We start from the raw sequence: 16,834 nt of genomic DNA on the forward strand, positions 1-16,834 counted from the left end.
TTGAAGGAGGATATTATTTTGAAAGTTTGTTAGTTTACATTTTTATTTTATTATTATTATTATTATTATTATTATTATTATTATTTGAGACAGGAACTTACTCTGTCTATTGCCCAGGCTAGAGTGTGGTGATGCAATATTGGCTCACTGCAACCTCCACCTCCTGGACTCAAATGATCCTCCCACCTGAGCCTCCCAAGTAGCTAGGACTACAGGCATGTACCACCAAAAATTCAAAAATATGAAAAAAAAATATATATATATATAGAAAGAGAGAGAGACAGAGTCTCGCTGTGTCACCCAGGCTGGAGTGCAATGGTGCAATCTTGGCTCACTGCAAGCTCCATCTCCTGGGTTCACGCCATTCTCCTGCCTCAGCCTCCGGATTAGCTGGTACTATAGGCACCCACCACCACGCCCAGCTAATTTTTTGTATTTTTAGTAGAGACAGGGCTTCACCATGTTAGCCAGGATGGTCTCGATCTCCTGACCTCATGATCCACCCACCTCGGCCTCTCAAAGTGCTGGGATTACAGGTGTGAGCCACCGCGCCTGGCCAATTTTTGTATTTTTTTAGAGATGGATTTCCCCATGTTGTCCAGTCTGGCCTCGTACTCCTGGACTCAAGGGATCCGCCCACATCAGCCTCCCAAAGTGCTGGGATTACAGGCATGAGTCATTATGCCCGGCTGGTTTTTAATAAGCAAAATTTATACAAGGATTTTAATGAGAAAAACCTTGTTTGCGGGAAAGTGATTGAAAGAATGTAAAAGAATATTGTGATTCATGGAAAGCCATTGGATTATCAGGAAGTTGGAGATATCATTCAAAGACATCTGGCAATTAATATTTGCATAACACTTTACAGTTTGCAAACTGCTTTCACATGTATTATCTAATTCCTGTGAGCTTTCACAGATAAAAAATTGTCTATTTATCTGAGTGTCAAAAATGTAATGCTGATCAACAACCACAAAAATAGGGAAAATATATATTTGTTGAAAACCACTGGAAACACATATGCCATTACTTTTACTTACAACTGAAAAGTCCTATATAAAATAAATATGTAGTAAATAAGAATTTGTGTTGCATTAATATCATCTGTTAAATCCATGAATTTTAATAAATCTGTACCATATGGTCCAGGCTTCTATTGATAAGAAGACAGAAATGATCAATAGACTTGGAATTATCAAGGCAGATACTTTCAACTTAGAATATGCATTTGTTTCTTCAACAGATCCTGCCCTGGGCCAAAGGAATAATAGATTGAACTAAAAAATGCCAAGTAGTCCATAGACCACTATGAAAGACAAATGCAAGACAATATGACAATAAAAACATTCACAAGGTTTTGAAGGAACACGTGTGGGAAGCACTAATCTTGTCCAAGAACATGTCTAGGGTATGTGAGAGAAGTTCCCACAGAAGGGGTGATGTTTGAATAAATTCACACACACACACACACACCAGAAAGAGCCTTTCAGCAAAAGAGAAAAACTTGAGATACAGGCGTGTGAAGTGAAAGGATGAAGGCCTGTCCTTGGAAAAGGGAGAATGTCGTGTACAGCTTAAACATGGGACTCATGAGAGACTGGCAAGAGGGGACACAGGAAAGACAAGCAGAGTTGATATCATGAGGAGATTCTTAGGCCTTGTGAAAGAGTTTGGGACTTATCTCAGAATGACGATTTTCCGGGAACATGAAAGAGTTTTAAAAGTTCCAGTAAAAGCTGTACACTGTGATCTCTTGAAGATTCACAATGCACATTCACATATTCAGGATTTTAAAAATTCATGCAATTAAACCTTTTTAACTTTAATTTTGTATTTCCTGCACTTACTTGTACATGGAATTATTTTTTCTTTTTTTTTTTTTTTTTGAGACGGAGTCTTTCTCTGTCTCCCAAGCTGGAGTGCAGTGGTGTGATCTCAGCTCACTGCAAGCTCCGCCTCCCGGGTTCACGCCATTCTCCCGCCTCAGCCTCCCAATTAGCTGGGACTACAGGCACCCGCCACCACACCCGGCTAATTTTTTGTATTTTTTAGTAGAGATGGGTTTTCACCGTGTTAGCCAGAATGGTCTCGATCTCCTGACCTCATGATCTGCCCGCCTTGGCCTCCCAAAGTGCTGGGATTACTGGTGTGAGCCACCACGCCCGGCTGGAAATATTTTTTCATGGGCTATTACAGATCATTATTTTATGAAATGTTTTTGGAAGCACTAGGGTACCAGAGGAGAGTTTGTAATAAGGGATTTTGACATCGATTTTTTTTTTTAATACACATAGATAGATAAATAAATAGATATTTCTATTTTTATCTTTAGACAGATTCTTGCTTTGTCACCCACGCTGAAGTGCAGTGGCAGGTGAACATGGCTCACTGAAGCCTCTACCTCCCAGGCTCAAGCAGTTCTCTGCCTCAGCCCCCAAGTAGCTGGGACTACAGGCAAGCACCACCAAGCTCCACTAATTTTTTGTGTTTTTTGTAGAGATGGAATTTCACCATGTTGCCCAGGCTGATTTCGAAATCCTGAGGTCAAATGATCTACGCGCCTCAGCCTCCCAAAGTGCTGGGATTAGAGGCATGTGCCACCATACCCGGCATTTTTTTTTTTTTCAATATTTTGAAATGCTTTATCTAGAAAGAGAGTAGACAAAAATTCAAAGAGTGCAAGCCTAAAGACAGGAAAACCAGTTAGGAGTCTAAGGCACAGTGGGATATCAGGTGGCTTTCATGAAAACAGAGGATGGAGAAGCAAATTTGAGAGCTGAGGAAGAAGTGCAACTGTCAGGGCTTCCTTGCCTTGTATCTTTAGAGGGTAGAGGAGAGACCTTAAATTATTCCCAAGGATTGGAAGGGCAGCTGACAAGGTCTATGGAATATAGAAAGCAGTGATTGAGGCCGTGGAAAGATGATGAATTGTTTACCAGACAGCTGTATTTCAGGTACTTATGGGACATTCAAGTAGAGAAGCTTAGTCAATAAACAGATACATGTATCTGGCAATCTGGAAGGGTTTGAGGCAAGCAGTAGTTATTTTACAGTTCTTGGGATCACTTCTCAATTGTTAGAGACATAGTAAAGACCAAGGGTGGCATATTGGTTTCCTAGAGCTGCCATTACAAATTACTGTAAACTGGGTGGGTTGAAACAGAAGTTTATTCTCTTGCTATTCTGGGGGCTAGAAATCTGAAATCAAGGTGTGAGCAGGGTTCGTTCCTTCTGGAAGCTTTGAATGGGAATCTGTTCCATGCCTCCATGCTGCAGACAGTCCTGGCTCATAGATGCATAACTCCAATCTCTGCCTGCCTATTCACTTGGCTTTCTCCCCTATTTCTATGGGTCAAATCTCTCTCCTCTTTTAAGGACACCGGTTATTGGATTTAGGGCCAACCCTAATTTCAGGGTGATCTCACCTCGAGATCCTTAATGACATCTTCGAAGACCTTGTTTTCAAGAGAGGCCAGAGTCACAGATAATGAAGTTTAGGAGTTGGATATATCTGTTGGGCAGACAAAATTCAACCCATTACAAGTGGTTTTGTATTTTATTTTCTTTCCTTGTACAGCAGCCATTACTAATTCTTTCCTTTTAGAGTTGATCTCCTCACAAATTAGACTTTCTAGTTTGTCCCTTCTTTTCTGCCTCTGAAAAAATATATAAGGGGCCTTTTGAGTTAAGAAAAGCAAAAATTTTGAGAATATTTTTGGTAATGGTTAAGAAGAAACACCGAAGCATAAAACATCGAATTGTAGGCCAGGCATGGTGGCTCACGCCTGTAATCCTAGCACTTTGGGAGGCCAAAGCGGGAGAATAGTGTGAATCCAGGAGTTCTAGCCCAGCCTGGGCAACATAGCAAGACTCCATCTCTACAAAAACTTAAAAAGTAACTGGGGGTAGTAGTGCCCATAGTCCCAGCTACTCAGGAGGTTGAGGCAGGTGGATTGCTTGAGCCCAGAAGTTCAAGTTTGCAGTGAGCTATGATCATGCCACTGCACTCCAGCCTAGGTGAGACCTTGTTTCAAAACTAAATAAATAAATAAATAAATAAAATTATAGTGAATTTAACAAAGTTACAGAATCTCACAAATTTCTTACTCTAACCCACATTTTCCAAATCTCATTTGAGATGTTAACTGGAAGTTATATTGACCTTTGCCATCTCATTTTCCTCTTAAGACTGAGGTTCACCAAACCTCTCCTATACACATGCCCTCCCATCTGATCCTGACTTTAGATGCAACTGTTGCTTGAATCTATAATGAAGGCAGAATAAAATGTATCTATCAGATAGCCATTATGTGTCTCTTTGGCCTTTATGGTCTGATGCCCATTTAATTGAACCTCTGTGCCAGCCAAGGAATGACATCCCCTCACAGATTGCATCATAATAGTCAAAGCCATGTTAACAGGAGTGCTAAGGGTGAACGTATAGGGAAAATGAAAGTGTGAAGAGTAAAGAAAGGAGTCTAATATCTTTTCCTGCCTCTGTAGATACCACGTGCTATTTCCTCCTTCACATGTGTTATTTCGTCTAATTCTTCCATCAACTTTACCTTCATTTTGTAGTTAAGGGAAGTGAAAACTTAGATTGAGCATTAAAATTTGTCAAATATCACACTTACCAAGAACTGGAAATCCCAGATCCAGTTGAATCCAATTTCCAAATTCTACTTATTTTACTATGCCATTTTATAAAGTGACAGTTACTGAATAACTTTCATTGACCATTTATTATGATGAAAGACTATATTACCTCACTTAATCTTGACATTTCTGTTATCTAGTGAGTGTTATCCCTATTTAACTTATGAGAAGTTACTCATAAGTTACTTGCAACGTAGAAAAGTAAAACAACTTATATAATTTATATAGCTAGTAAGTGTCAAAGCTAGGATTTTAATTTAGGCTTGCCCAGCTCCAGAACACAGGCTTTTTCTAATAATTGGAATCTTGAATCAAAATCTAAGGATTAGGTGAAGGAAGGGTCCCAGGCAGGGATACAAACACAGAGGAGAGGCAGTGAGGAAAAAGGAACAATGCTAAACTGAGATTCAATAAGGAGAGGATGGTCAATGCTGTCATCCCTCTCAAGAAATGGAAAATGTCCTTTGGATTTATTCGACAACTAAAGACCAATACCAACAGAAACAAGATTGCAGTGAGAACTGGACAGTAGGGAGGGAATGGGAGATTATGAGATAATGCATCTTTGAGAGGCTTGACTTCAAAGATAAAAAGAGAAACAGTGTTGGAAAGAGAGGGCAAAACAAAGTTAAAGAAGACACTTTATTTGCTTGTTTTAGGAGAAAAGAGAACCTTAAGTATCTACAGGTTGAGGTGGTAGAGAGGGTAGAGACAAGTAGATAGATGATACAAATGAGAAACAGAATAATCAATGAAGAAGTATAGAAATCTAGAACTCTTATTAGGAGATTTGCCTTGATTGAAAGCAAAGGGACCATTTTTATTGAAACAGGAGGAGCAAACTAGGCATAAATGGACATAAATTTGAAGGCAGCAGAAGCTAAGAGTGTGGGTAGGCTCAGGAAAGTGAGAGTTCAGTCTTACTGCTTTTTGCAAAATCAGAGGCAAGGCCATTTGCTGAGAGAGACGGAGTCAGCAGGGTTAAGGATTTGGTGACTATGAGGAGAACAAACTGTAAAGAACCAGCAAACAATCCTATTAAGATTGAATGTTGTCATATATAAATGGCTTTATGATTTAACATAGCAGACAAATGTTAACATTTCATATAGCATTATAACTAAAACTCAAGAGTCTCTAAAAGCAAGAATGTTTATTTTAAAGTGAACAGTTATTTCTACCTGCACAGAAACACACATCTCAAATTGGAAATAACCATTACAGAACATAGGTCTGTCAGTTACTCCCCCTCATAATAATTTACATTCCTCTTGCATCTATATTAATCATTTTTCCTACACAATGTTATCTTGGCAGTCCCTAAAAAGCATAAAGAATTCATGCTTTTATTCAGTGCCATGTGCCAAGCCATTTCAAATATATTTGTGTTCTGGAGAAGCTAATTAGACTACATAGAAGCTAAATAGACTACAAAAATGTATGATGCCAGGTTGCGTATAAACAGGGGTTAGAGCATAGGAAAATCAGACTGATCCTCTTAAGATTTTACTAAATGAACATATACCAAGACCGTCACGGTCATGTAAGAGTTGTACTTCTATCTAGAGTAATATTGTTCACGAACAAGTTCAAGAATTATACATTAAGAATGATGTACAGGAGATCCAAATTAGGATGTTGAGGATAATAAAATACAACCATCTTTTACAGTAAATATTAGCCCTGAAGATCTGTTCTAGGTTTAGAGTTGTTTTCAATTCACTGTTGTGTTTATAATGAGCAGAGATGTTTTGTTCTTTGAATAAGTTCCAATGAATTTAGCTCTGAAAGGCAAAATATATAATCACTCTCAAGCTTCCCTTTTCTATCGCCTACACTGGAACTTTTCTTTCTGCCTCAAGGAGATCAGAGGACCAGGTCTACTCTGCGCATAGTAACAGGGGGAAAGGCATGGATCATTTAGAAACCTGCCAGCACTGAAGTACTGCATCAGTTTCTGACATCAGTTTCTTCAATAGAAACGTTTAAGCAGCAAGAAAATATTCTGTTTTTTGGCAATCAGCAGATCAGATAGAAGAGTCTAGCAATACAACAAGGATGTGTAATCTGACATGATTAGACAAGGCTCTTAGTACCAGAACATTCATAATTGAGACAAAGAGTATTAATAACACTTTCCTAACACGGCAGTTAGCCATTTTATATTTCCTTTCTTTAATCTTAGTGTTTTTCAACAAATCATGGGATTTAATAGCGTGTTTTGGCAGATTAGAGGATTTATGGCCCAGATGTTTTTTGTTCTAAAAATGGATTAGGGTGTAAAGTTTGCTGGAATCCATGGAACATGTTGAGGCAAGCCGGTCATTTTATGTGTGATTAGTGCCTGCCTTCTGTCTCACAGTCCCTCCATCTGTCACAATTCACCAATGGATCTGGTTAGATTTAGCCTCGTGTCACAAACAAGTCCCTTTTCTGGGCAATTTCATATTACAGATTCATTTTATGCCATTTTATGCCCTAGTTAAAAGATAGGGAGAGAGGAAGATGAGATATCAGCTTTTCTTTAAATACTTGCAAAACAATCTTTTTCCGTCAGTATTCTATTCTAATATAATGCAGATCATCATACTAATATGCATCAAATAAATAAATGATCAGTGTTAAAAATAAAATTAAATAAAAATTAGTTTTGGTTGTTACATCTGTTATTCTATAAAAGCAATATTTTGGTAGTGTATATTACTAACCATGGACTGTGGAGTTGCATGCATAAGCTGATCGTTTGGCCATCTTATTAAGAGTGTGAATTAAGTGTGACTATAGTTAAGAGTAGCCACAATTTCTTATCAAACAATTACAGGTGCTTGGTTACATTCTGTACTTGAAATTTAGCCTAACTATTACAAGTATGCATCCATAGCAAACCACTGCCACCTGTGGTTTATTTCACCATTAATGGATTCTTAGGAAGAAAATGCTCTTCAGTCGGTTAGTAATGATTTATTTCTTCTGTATATAACAAACCTAATAGTGCTATACAGACCGTCTTAAGTGGCCTTTCTAATACTAGGAGAGACTCAATAATCATAGTTATAATTATGAATACCTAAATCCTGTGCTAAAATTCAAAAGTTCCTTGCAAAAAAAAAATTAAAAGTGGGTTTTGTATTTGCACTACAAAATAATATTCGAATAATAACTAAAGCATTTACTTAAAAAATACATCTTCAACTTCTTTCGAAATAGTTGGAAACAACCATATTTCACTTAGGTATTATATTTTTATTACAGATATTTGAACATATTGGAAACATGTTTATGTATGACTATATGAATCAGTCATTGTCAATTATTCATTCATTCATTTTAGATAAATCCCATGGAGAAATCATTATAGGCCGGACACTAGCTGTTACCAAGAAAAGAAGTGATTTTTATGGTTACAGGCTAGCCTAGACATGCATTTATACAAAAGATATCCTTTGATCTGTCTCATGTTCAGGTTACTTAAATGACCATGATGCTGTCACCAAGGCAATCCAAGAAGCTCGGCAAATGAAGGAGCAACTTCGACGGGAACAACAGGTGCTTGATGGGAAGGTGGCTGTTGTGAACAGTCTGGGTCTCAATAACTGCCGGACAGAAAAGGTCAGTTCATAACATAACTTACTTTCTAGAAATACTTAATTAAATCGCCTGATGCTTTTAAAAATATATATATATATATATATTTCCATCTTCTTATCATCCTCAGAATGATTCTCTGTCCCTTTTCTCCCTCCATTAATATAGACGGCCTTATCACCTTCCTAAACAAAACCATCTGGAAATAGAAAGAGTTATAATTCTCTTGATCCATCTCCAAACCTTATGGACAATGAATATCCCCTTTTACGCCACCAGCTTGTATTAAAACAAAATGGCATTTGAAATATCTGAGTCTGACTAAAAGTTTTGCTTTTCAGAGATGCTTAACTTGTATTTGGGGATGAGCTGGATTTGAAATGCTGAATCTTCCTTAATCAGCATAAGCTTGGATGATATCCATGCTCATATTCTAAGTATTTAGGATCCTGAGCTTGTCATAATATGTTTCCAGCATAAAGCACTGTCAAGTGTTAGATGAGTTCATGACTGGAAATTTTGACTTTATTATAAAACAAAATGTACTTATTAAAAACTTTGACATTATTTGTATTATAAATAAGGCCAGTGAAACTTCTGAATTTGAGAGACAATGATTTCAAGCCCTTTTGTCTAAGCATACATGGTGTTTTATTTAGAAAAATATTATAAGTTGAAATTTATAGAAAAATATTATAAGTTGTAAAATCCTCAGAATTATGTACTTTTGGAATATTTGATATGTTTTAAATTGAAATTTTAAAATGTTACCCAGTCCTCTTTACAGAATCCTCTAGATAAATGGATCCAGTAGAGAAGAGAAAAAATGATCAGCTACTTAGCAATAACTGGAAAGTTAATCATAATAGGAAGCTTATGAGTCAAACAGAATTGTCCAGAATGAGCAGATTGCTAATTTGGATAGCTTTCTAGTTTCCCAGGTTTTATGTGGAGTTTGATGTATAATCACTAAGAAGCTGGCAATCTGCATAGTGAAGGTGAAATGTATGGGTGATCCTGTCACAACTGCTCTTTCCCTGGTCCTAATATGGTAAAAATTAAGGATGGAGAAATGATTTCAATTCTATTGTGTGTCCAGAGGGGAGAGCAAAGGATAGATCAGTATACATCCCTTGCAGTCTTACAACATAAGACGTATGACATTGGTGTCCTGAGAAGGGCACATTTTTATAGCTAAGCACCAAAAGGAAGGGGGAAAGCAACGTGACAGTTCTAAAGAAGGAATGATAGCAAGCATAAAGGAATTTATATTCAAATATTTAAACATTCTTGAAAGGATGCTTGAACAGAAATTCCTTTTCTCTGCTCCCCACGTAGAAATGAGTTTAACACTCAGCCAGATGCTAATGCAAAGTGACTCAAGCTATTCCTCGCAAGCATAGCTAAATTGCCGTTATTTGTTAAGCGCATTGAATTCAGCTGTGGATACAGCAGTTGGTTGCATTCAGCAAGCATCTGTACCCTTTTTTTTTTTTAAATCCTCCAAAGCAGAGACAACTCTACCTATCTCCCCCTTCTCTTCTCCAGTGCTGGCTGGGAATTGTCAAGTGACAACCGACCAAATCCTTTTGGACAGGAAGCCTTCATCCTGAGTTCTATATACTTGCAAAGCAGGCCTTGTGGTTGAATCAGGGAGCCCATTAAAAGTACTTTGATGGTATGGAAATTCATCTTCATGAAGCTCCTAGGCCCCTAAGCAGCGTGCTGTTTAGCTGTGGTTACAGATCAGTCATTCACATTGGAGGGCAATAATTGTGCTGACGGCTTGTAAGGCAATGGAAGTACATAAAATAATCCTAGGCCCTCCACCATGGCACTGTGAGTTAATCTTCTCTAATACAGATCAGCTGTTGTTCTAACACATGACTTTATGCTGGCTCCAGTGACTCTGCACAGCCTTTTGATTAAGTAACAGGAGTGGAACCATCTGCATTCACTTTATTCCATACTTGTCCATTGTTAGGCGACCTTATTGCCACTTCTCGTTCCATCTCCACAGTCATACTTTATTTCTCTGATTAGCACCTCCTGCTTGGGTTGCAGGAGTGAGAGTTGCCTCCGTTGATAACTACTGCTTCCATTTTCCTTTCTGTTTCGTACTGTGATAACAACTTTTTAAAAATCTGTTTTTGAAAGAATAGCTGCCAAAACCTGTGGGACAGTTAAGATGTCTCCGTTCTCAAGAAGATCTTCATTCCTGAATCTCTTCATCATGTCTTTTCAACGCAGTTGAGTTACATCTTGAACTATAGTCTTACAATTTATGAGTTTTTAAGTGAGAAACTTAAGTTCCGGAAATGAAGTCGTTTCATTATTATAATAGTATGACAAACTCTTGTAATATAAAAGGAAACCTTCTCCATCAAAGGATCTGAATTATCTCATCCCTTATGTTACCCTGACACCTGAAAATGAAATTGAGATTATTGAAACTCTTTGAAGCAGGTATTACTCTAGTTTGTGGTTGACTTTTCCCGTTGAGATAACTTGGGTGTCATTTCTAGAATATTAATGATCAATCTGTGTCTGTGTAAGTCATGAAAATGAGATAATAATGTCACACTTATATCTTTTAATTAGTAATTATTCAACATTAGCACATGCTATGTATTAGAGACTGTGGTATGTACTGGAGGTATTGTATTAAACCAGAAAATATGAGTTCTGCCTTTATAGAGCTTACAGTTTGGATCAAATTATTATTTGACTGTTACTCATTACATATTTATGTGTGTGAGCCCACCCATAGGAATTGAATAAAGACCCCATATTGCTTACCATATCAAATCAGTTATATACTTGAGTTGACAAAGGTAGATGTTCTCTCTCACATTAACCATGTATTTATGCATATTGTGTTATTTTTCTAATACTTATCTTTTTATTAGACTTTTATAATCACTCAGTATTATCTATGGCCAATAAATATGTGGATTAGTAATTGGTTTGAAGTTTTGCCATAGTGTTTAGTGAAAGACGTAAAAAATATATGCTAAATTCCTCTTACATTTTGCACTATCATCTTATATCACTTGAATCCCAAAATAAGGGCATTTTTTTCTGTCTAAAGGAATACTGCCAGCCAGGCGCGGTGACTCACGCCTGTAATCCCAGCACTTTGGGTGGCCGAGGCGGGTGGATCATGAGGTCAGGAGCTCGAAACCAGCCTGGCCAATATGGTGAAACCCTATCTGTACTAAAGATACAAAAAAATTACCCGGGCATGGTGGTGCATGCCTATAATCCCAGCTACTCAGGAGGCTGAGGCAGGAGAACTGCTTCAACCTGGGAGGCGGAGGTTGCAGTGAGCCAAGATTGCACCATTGCACTCCAACCTTGGCAACAGGGCGAGACTCCATCTCAAATAATACTACTACTACTACTAATAATAATAATAATAATACTCCTAACTCCCTAAACCCAGAAAATACGTGTAAGGTAAGGATTGAGGGAGACAAAGCAGAAAGAAAGAAGGAAAGGAACTGGGAGAAAGGAAAAAAAGAAAAGAAGTTCAGCCTGGTGCTTTACATCAACCTAAAAGATATCATGACCTGAGCTCCAGATGATTGAAATCTTGTGGTGGAGATCTGTTTTCTTGGGTACACAGCCTTATACACATTAACTTTTCTTCATATCTCAAATAGCCAGCCACGTGGTTATCCCAGCTAGAAGGTCTTAATTCTGAAAAGCTGTAATTGGACAGTGAAAACAATTAGAGGTGTGAAGATAGGGACCGATGATTTCTCAGTGATATGTACCAAAACACATCATGAAAGTCATTTTTACTGAAACACATTTTAATGGAAGACTTCTAAGAGACTTTTTTTAATTTCTTTACGTTTCTTGGAAGTGTTTCAGCATACCCAAGAACTGTGTGTGTCAGGTTTCTTGGAAACTGTGGGACACAGTATTATTTATAATTGTCATCTCTGGTTAATTGTAGACTGATTGTATATTCAAATAATATTATCTTTTGCCACATGGCTTTGTTGCAGATTAGTGTTGTGGGTGAAAAGGTGAGCTTCTCAGGTATGAAGGAACAGAAAGAAGCCTCTCATATTTTGTTTTGTAAAAAACACACTTTGCTTCATTACCACCTAGATGGCACAATTTTGTTCACAGAGTCAAGTACAGGTTCTTGAGCTTGTGTTTGAAAGTATCCATATTAATAAGAGATTATAAAAAGCTCCGTTTTTGTTGTCCTGATCCCACGACACAGTGTTAATACAATAGAGAACCAGTGCACTCAGTTGAAATAAGAAATAGACCAGAAGCTTTTCTGTTTGTGTCACTCACTCCAAATATAGTTATCCTGGGAAGACTGTACCTATACTGTCATAGCTGTTAGGAATGAGTTTCACTACATGTATCAGGAAACCTGAATATGGTAGCTTAAATAGTGATTCATGGCCAGGCATGGTGACTCACGCCTGTCATCCCAGCACTTTGGGAGGCCGAGACAGGCGGATCACCTGAGGTTGTGAGTTAGAGACCAGCCTGACCAACATGGTGAAACCCTGTCTCTACTAAAAAATACAAAATTAACAAGGCATAGTGGCGCTTGCCTGTAATCCCAGCTAAGCTACTCAAGAGGCTGAGGCAGGAGAATCACTTGAACCTGGGAGACGGAGGTTGTGGTGAGCCAAGATGGCGCCACTGCACTCCAGCCTGGGCAACAAGAGTGAAAGTCCGTTCCAAAAAAATTAAAAAATTTTAAAAAATAGTGATTCATTTTTATCACATAATGAAGTTCAGGAGTAGGAGTTTGGTGGCATTAGTTCATCAACTTGATATCGGAGTTGAAATCTGTGATTCTCTTGTCTATTCCCTTTGGGTCACAAAATGGTTGCCGCACCTGCAGCTATCCCATCCGCATGAAGGCAGGCAGATTCAGGAAGGAGAAGTCATTTTCTCTTTGCTAACTTCAGTCTTCATTCATACGGGGGTATTTCATTCCTCTTCTCAAGCTGACTTCCACACACATCTCATTGGCTAGAACTGGGTCATGTGAACATCTTTAAGACCATTACTGGCCAAAGGAAAAGAGACTGCTTTAAATTGATCATGAATTATTTTTTACCACTAAAGTAGAGAGCTAATCCTATCTTCTCTGAGATCAAGGGATTATCTTCAGATCGAAGGTAATATTAGCTGGGAAGAAAAGAAGGACAATGGCTGTTGGGTATGAAAAGGCGATTGTCAGTCACAGGCGTATTATAAACATGATATCAAAGCTCTCAAATATTTCCTTCATGAAACTGGTTGGTTTTGTTTGTTTTATAATTGTTGCCATCTATCTGTCTTTTGCTCTTCCACTATTACATGTCCAGGGTCTTTCCCTTTTCTTTTCTTTTCTTTTTTTTTTTTCCCGAGGCGAAGTCTCGCTCTGTCACCCAGGCTGGAGTGCAATGGCACGATCCTGGCATCATGCTCTGCCTCCAGGGTTCAAGGGATTCTTCTGCCTCAGCCTCCTGAGTAGCTGGGACTACAGGTGTGTGCCACCACGCCTGGCTAATTTTTTGTATTATTAGTAGAGGCAGGGTTTCACCATGGTAGCCAGGATGCTCTCAATCTCCTGACCTCATGATCTGCCCACCTTGACCTCCCAAAGCACTGGGATGACAGGCGTGAGCCAATGTGCCTGGACCGTGTCCAGGGTTCTTACACCTTGTCTGGGGTTCACAAAGAATTAAATGACACACAAGCATGTGCACAAGAAGACTTTGCTTGATGACAGGTTAAATCTATAAAAGTATATTCACATACACGCCATATACATTGTTAAGACTAACTTCTGTATTGCTTTTCTTATGTAAAACAGATGTCACTCACAAAAATAAGCATGCATGTGTGTGCATATATTTCTTAAGGAAGAGTATTCACTGAACATTAATTGCCTACAGTGTACCTGGAATATAAACATATAATGCATGCTATGAATTCATCTATCATTGTAAATCATAGCTGGAAAAATGTCTTACTTTTTCTGCTGAGCTGTAGTGAAAATTCTTTGTAATTTTCTGTCAAATAAGGTGGAAATTTGGTAAATAACGTGTATATTTTAATTAAGAATTGACTCAATAATGACAGTAGTTTCATTTTTGACCCTTTCTGAGTCATATTCATAAGAAGCCTCACCACAGACTATATAGGCTGATTGTAAACAAAGGTTAATTTTTTCTGTCTGGCACTTGGAAACTCGTCCATTACACCCACCTCTTTCCTGCCATTGTCAACCCTCTTCTTTCCCTTTAAAAGAGTGCCAAACATGAAATGACAGTGACCAATGTTGACTTAATGTGGATGTTTAATAATGAAAAAAAGTGTGTCATTCCCAGCATTAGTTACAAATGGCAGTAAGTGTATCGGATGGCAGCCCTGTAATAATTTTACATCCATCATTCTTTCCTGATGCTTCGCTGGCCATCTGATGGATGGGGCCAGCAGTGTTAACTCTTCGGAAACTGACACAATGTATGTAGTTCAGCATTATCTAACACATGTTCCTTCCCTGAGATAAGGAGAAGGCCTGTGAGGAATTGTGCATTACAGGTTTTTGCTTTAAAAAAGTGAATATGAAGGAACCCATGCCTCTCCGGTAGTGGAAGATGCTTCAATGAATGATTTACGGATGGGTTTTATAAATGTTGCCTTTAGCTAAAATGAATTCTAAAAGTCAAATTAGAAATAGATATTTCAATAGCTAGAGAAAAATTGTATAAAGGAAGTAGGCATGTTAGGTAAATCCTTCTGGAGGAAAGTAAGATAGACCCTTGCAACAGTGTGTGGTAAAGCAGATTTTACTAGGGGTGTGTGTGTTTCTGAAAAACGTTCCCAGTGTGTTAAATCCTCTGGTTAGAATTTGCCTAAGAACAAATTAAAATAACATAAGTAATTAGTATTTTCTCTTTTTAAAGTGAGCATATATTATTTTTTTAATCTCTACATTTACATGTAATTATTTATTTGGTGACTTTAATTAAAAGATATGCAAAACCCGAAGTTGAATATTTGCCTTCTTATTATTGGAGTCTCTCTACTCTGAAAATGTATATAAAATGAAAGGGAAACGGCTTTCTAGGCAACTGATTATTAGAACATCTAGACCAGCTTTTTATGTGCAAGTTGGCATTTGATCCTTAGGTTTTCTTTCCTTTTGTTTTTCATTCATAAAACCTTCTTAATTCTGAGTGTCTTAGCTAGGGAACACTTCTTATGGGACAGGAGGGGAGAGGAAAACCCCTTAGTGAATATTATCAGCACACAGCAGCCAGTTTTGAAAGACCATGACAAAAAGGCAAATAGGTATTATGTCATCACTATCCATCACTGTATATGTCATCCTTTCAATAATTCCAATCGACATGCTCGACAGACCGATGCAAGCTAAAGGGGCTGTTTGTTTTTAGAAATTGAGTATAGGCTGTCTGTAGCCTTTTGTTCTAGACGGTTTTCTTCTGTGTCTTTTCATTTCTTTCTCTCTATTTCTTTTCTTTTTGGGGGTATTTAATTGAAATACATGCCGAGTTTGCAGACTGCAAAGATCAGAGCTGTTTTCGTCCAGCAGTGGTAACTATGCATTAAACATTTTGATTTGTTTGAGCTTGAAGTTTAGTCCTTTTTTGCCATTTGCTTCATGGAGTTTGTGTATATTTACAGCCTCTGCATTTAATGGCCACATGCCTTATTTTCACAGATGGCCAGTGGAAGACTTTTTCTTTCTCTTAGTATAGCCTGCTTTCAGTTTCGCTACATTTGTCACAGTGCCACTACTTGCAGCTAGCAAGTGCCCACGCTTGGTGGGGAGCAATTATGGTGTGAGTTTTTAAGGAGCTTTTTAAAGGTTTTTTTTTTTCCAGTAAACTTTTTATGGTTTAATTTTCTAGCCTAGAAAAGCTGTGCATGTTTTCAAACAGAGAGTCTTGTGTTCTTTACATCATTCTGGTAGAGGGGTTAGTGTAGGATGGTCCAATAAAATGAGACTCATAGGGCATGCCAAATTGGGCTTTCAGAGAGACACCCACAGGCCTCTCTGATGATTGAAATTGTCTATTTGTTTAGGGATTCGAGGATACGCTCACAATAGTACTCCTGAAAAAATAAGTTTGAAAACACCATGTATAGAATGATGTCAATATTTTTTAAAGTCTATTTCCATAATGCATAGATAAAAGACTAAAAGAATATACCACAAAATGTCAGCAGTAGTTATGCCAAGGTTATGGGGTTGTACGTTTTCATATGTATTTCCACATTTCTGAATTTTCTAATTTTCAGTAAGTAAAGTAAAAATCACTTTTGTTGTTGGGCCAGAATTGCTCTTTATAAAAGCTTGGTCTATCAAAGAGAGGTCATCCTTTTCCCCCTTGATTCCTTCCTTCTCCTCAAAATCAAACAGCTGCCCTCAAGACACTTACACATTAAGACACTGAAATAATTAAGGAGAAGTTTGTTTTGCAGTTATCCTATATATTTACTTGATAGATTCTTTATTATATTTATTGCAAGCTATTTTACCAGTATGGATTTAAAGCTATTAGGAAAATACGAGGAATGTAGCGTTTATTTAAAG

General features: G+C 37.8%; 1 protein-coding gene across 30 annotated transcripts in view; it reads left to right on the forward strand.

Moving 5' to 3' along the window:
- LOC105492120 (SRY-box transcription factor 5) overlaps nucleotides 1-16,834 on the forward strand; it is a 1,036,234-nt gene that overhangs the window by 994,973 nt on the left and 24,427 nt on the right. For all 30 annotated transcript variants that reach the window (XM_071070598.1, XM_071070600.1, XM_011759036.3 and 27 more), the window contains one exon: nucleotides 8,120-8,265. In XM_071070598.1, the coding sequence (XP_070926699.1) occupies nucleotides 8,120-8,265 (146 nt within the window). The remainder of the gene's footprint in view (nucleotides 1-8,119; nucleotides 8,266-16,834) is intronic.

Source organism: Macaca nemestrina, chromosome 10 (assembly GCF_043159975.1).
Source record: "Macaca nemestrina isolate mMacNem1 chromosome 10, mMacNem.hap1, whole genome shotgun sequence".
Taxonomy (NCBI): Eukaryota; Metazoa; Chordata; class Mammalia; order Primates; family Cercopithecidae; genus Macaca; species Macaca nemestrina.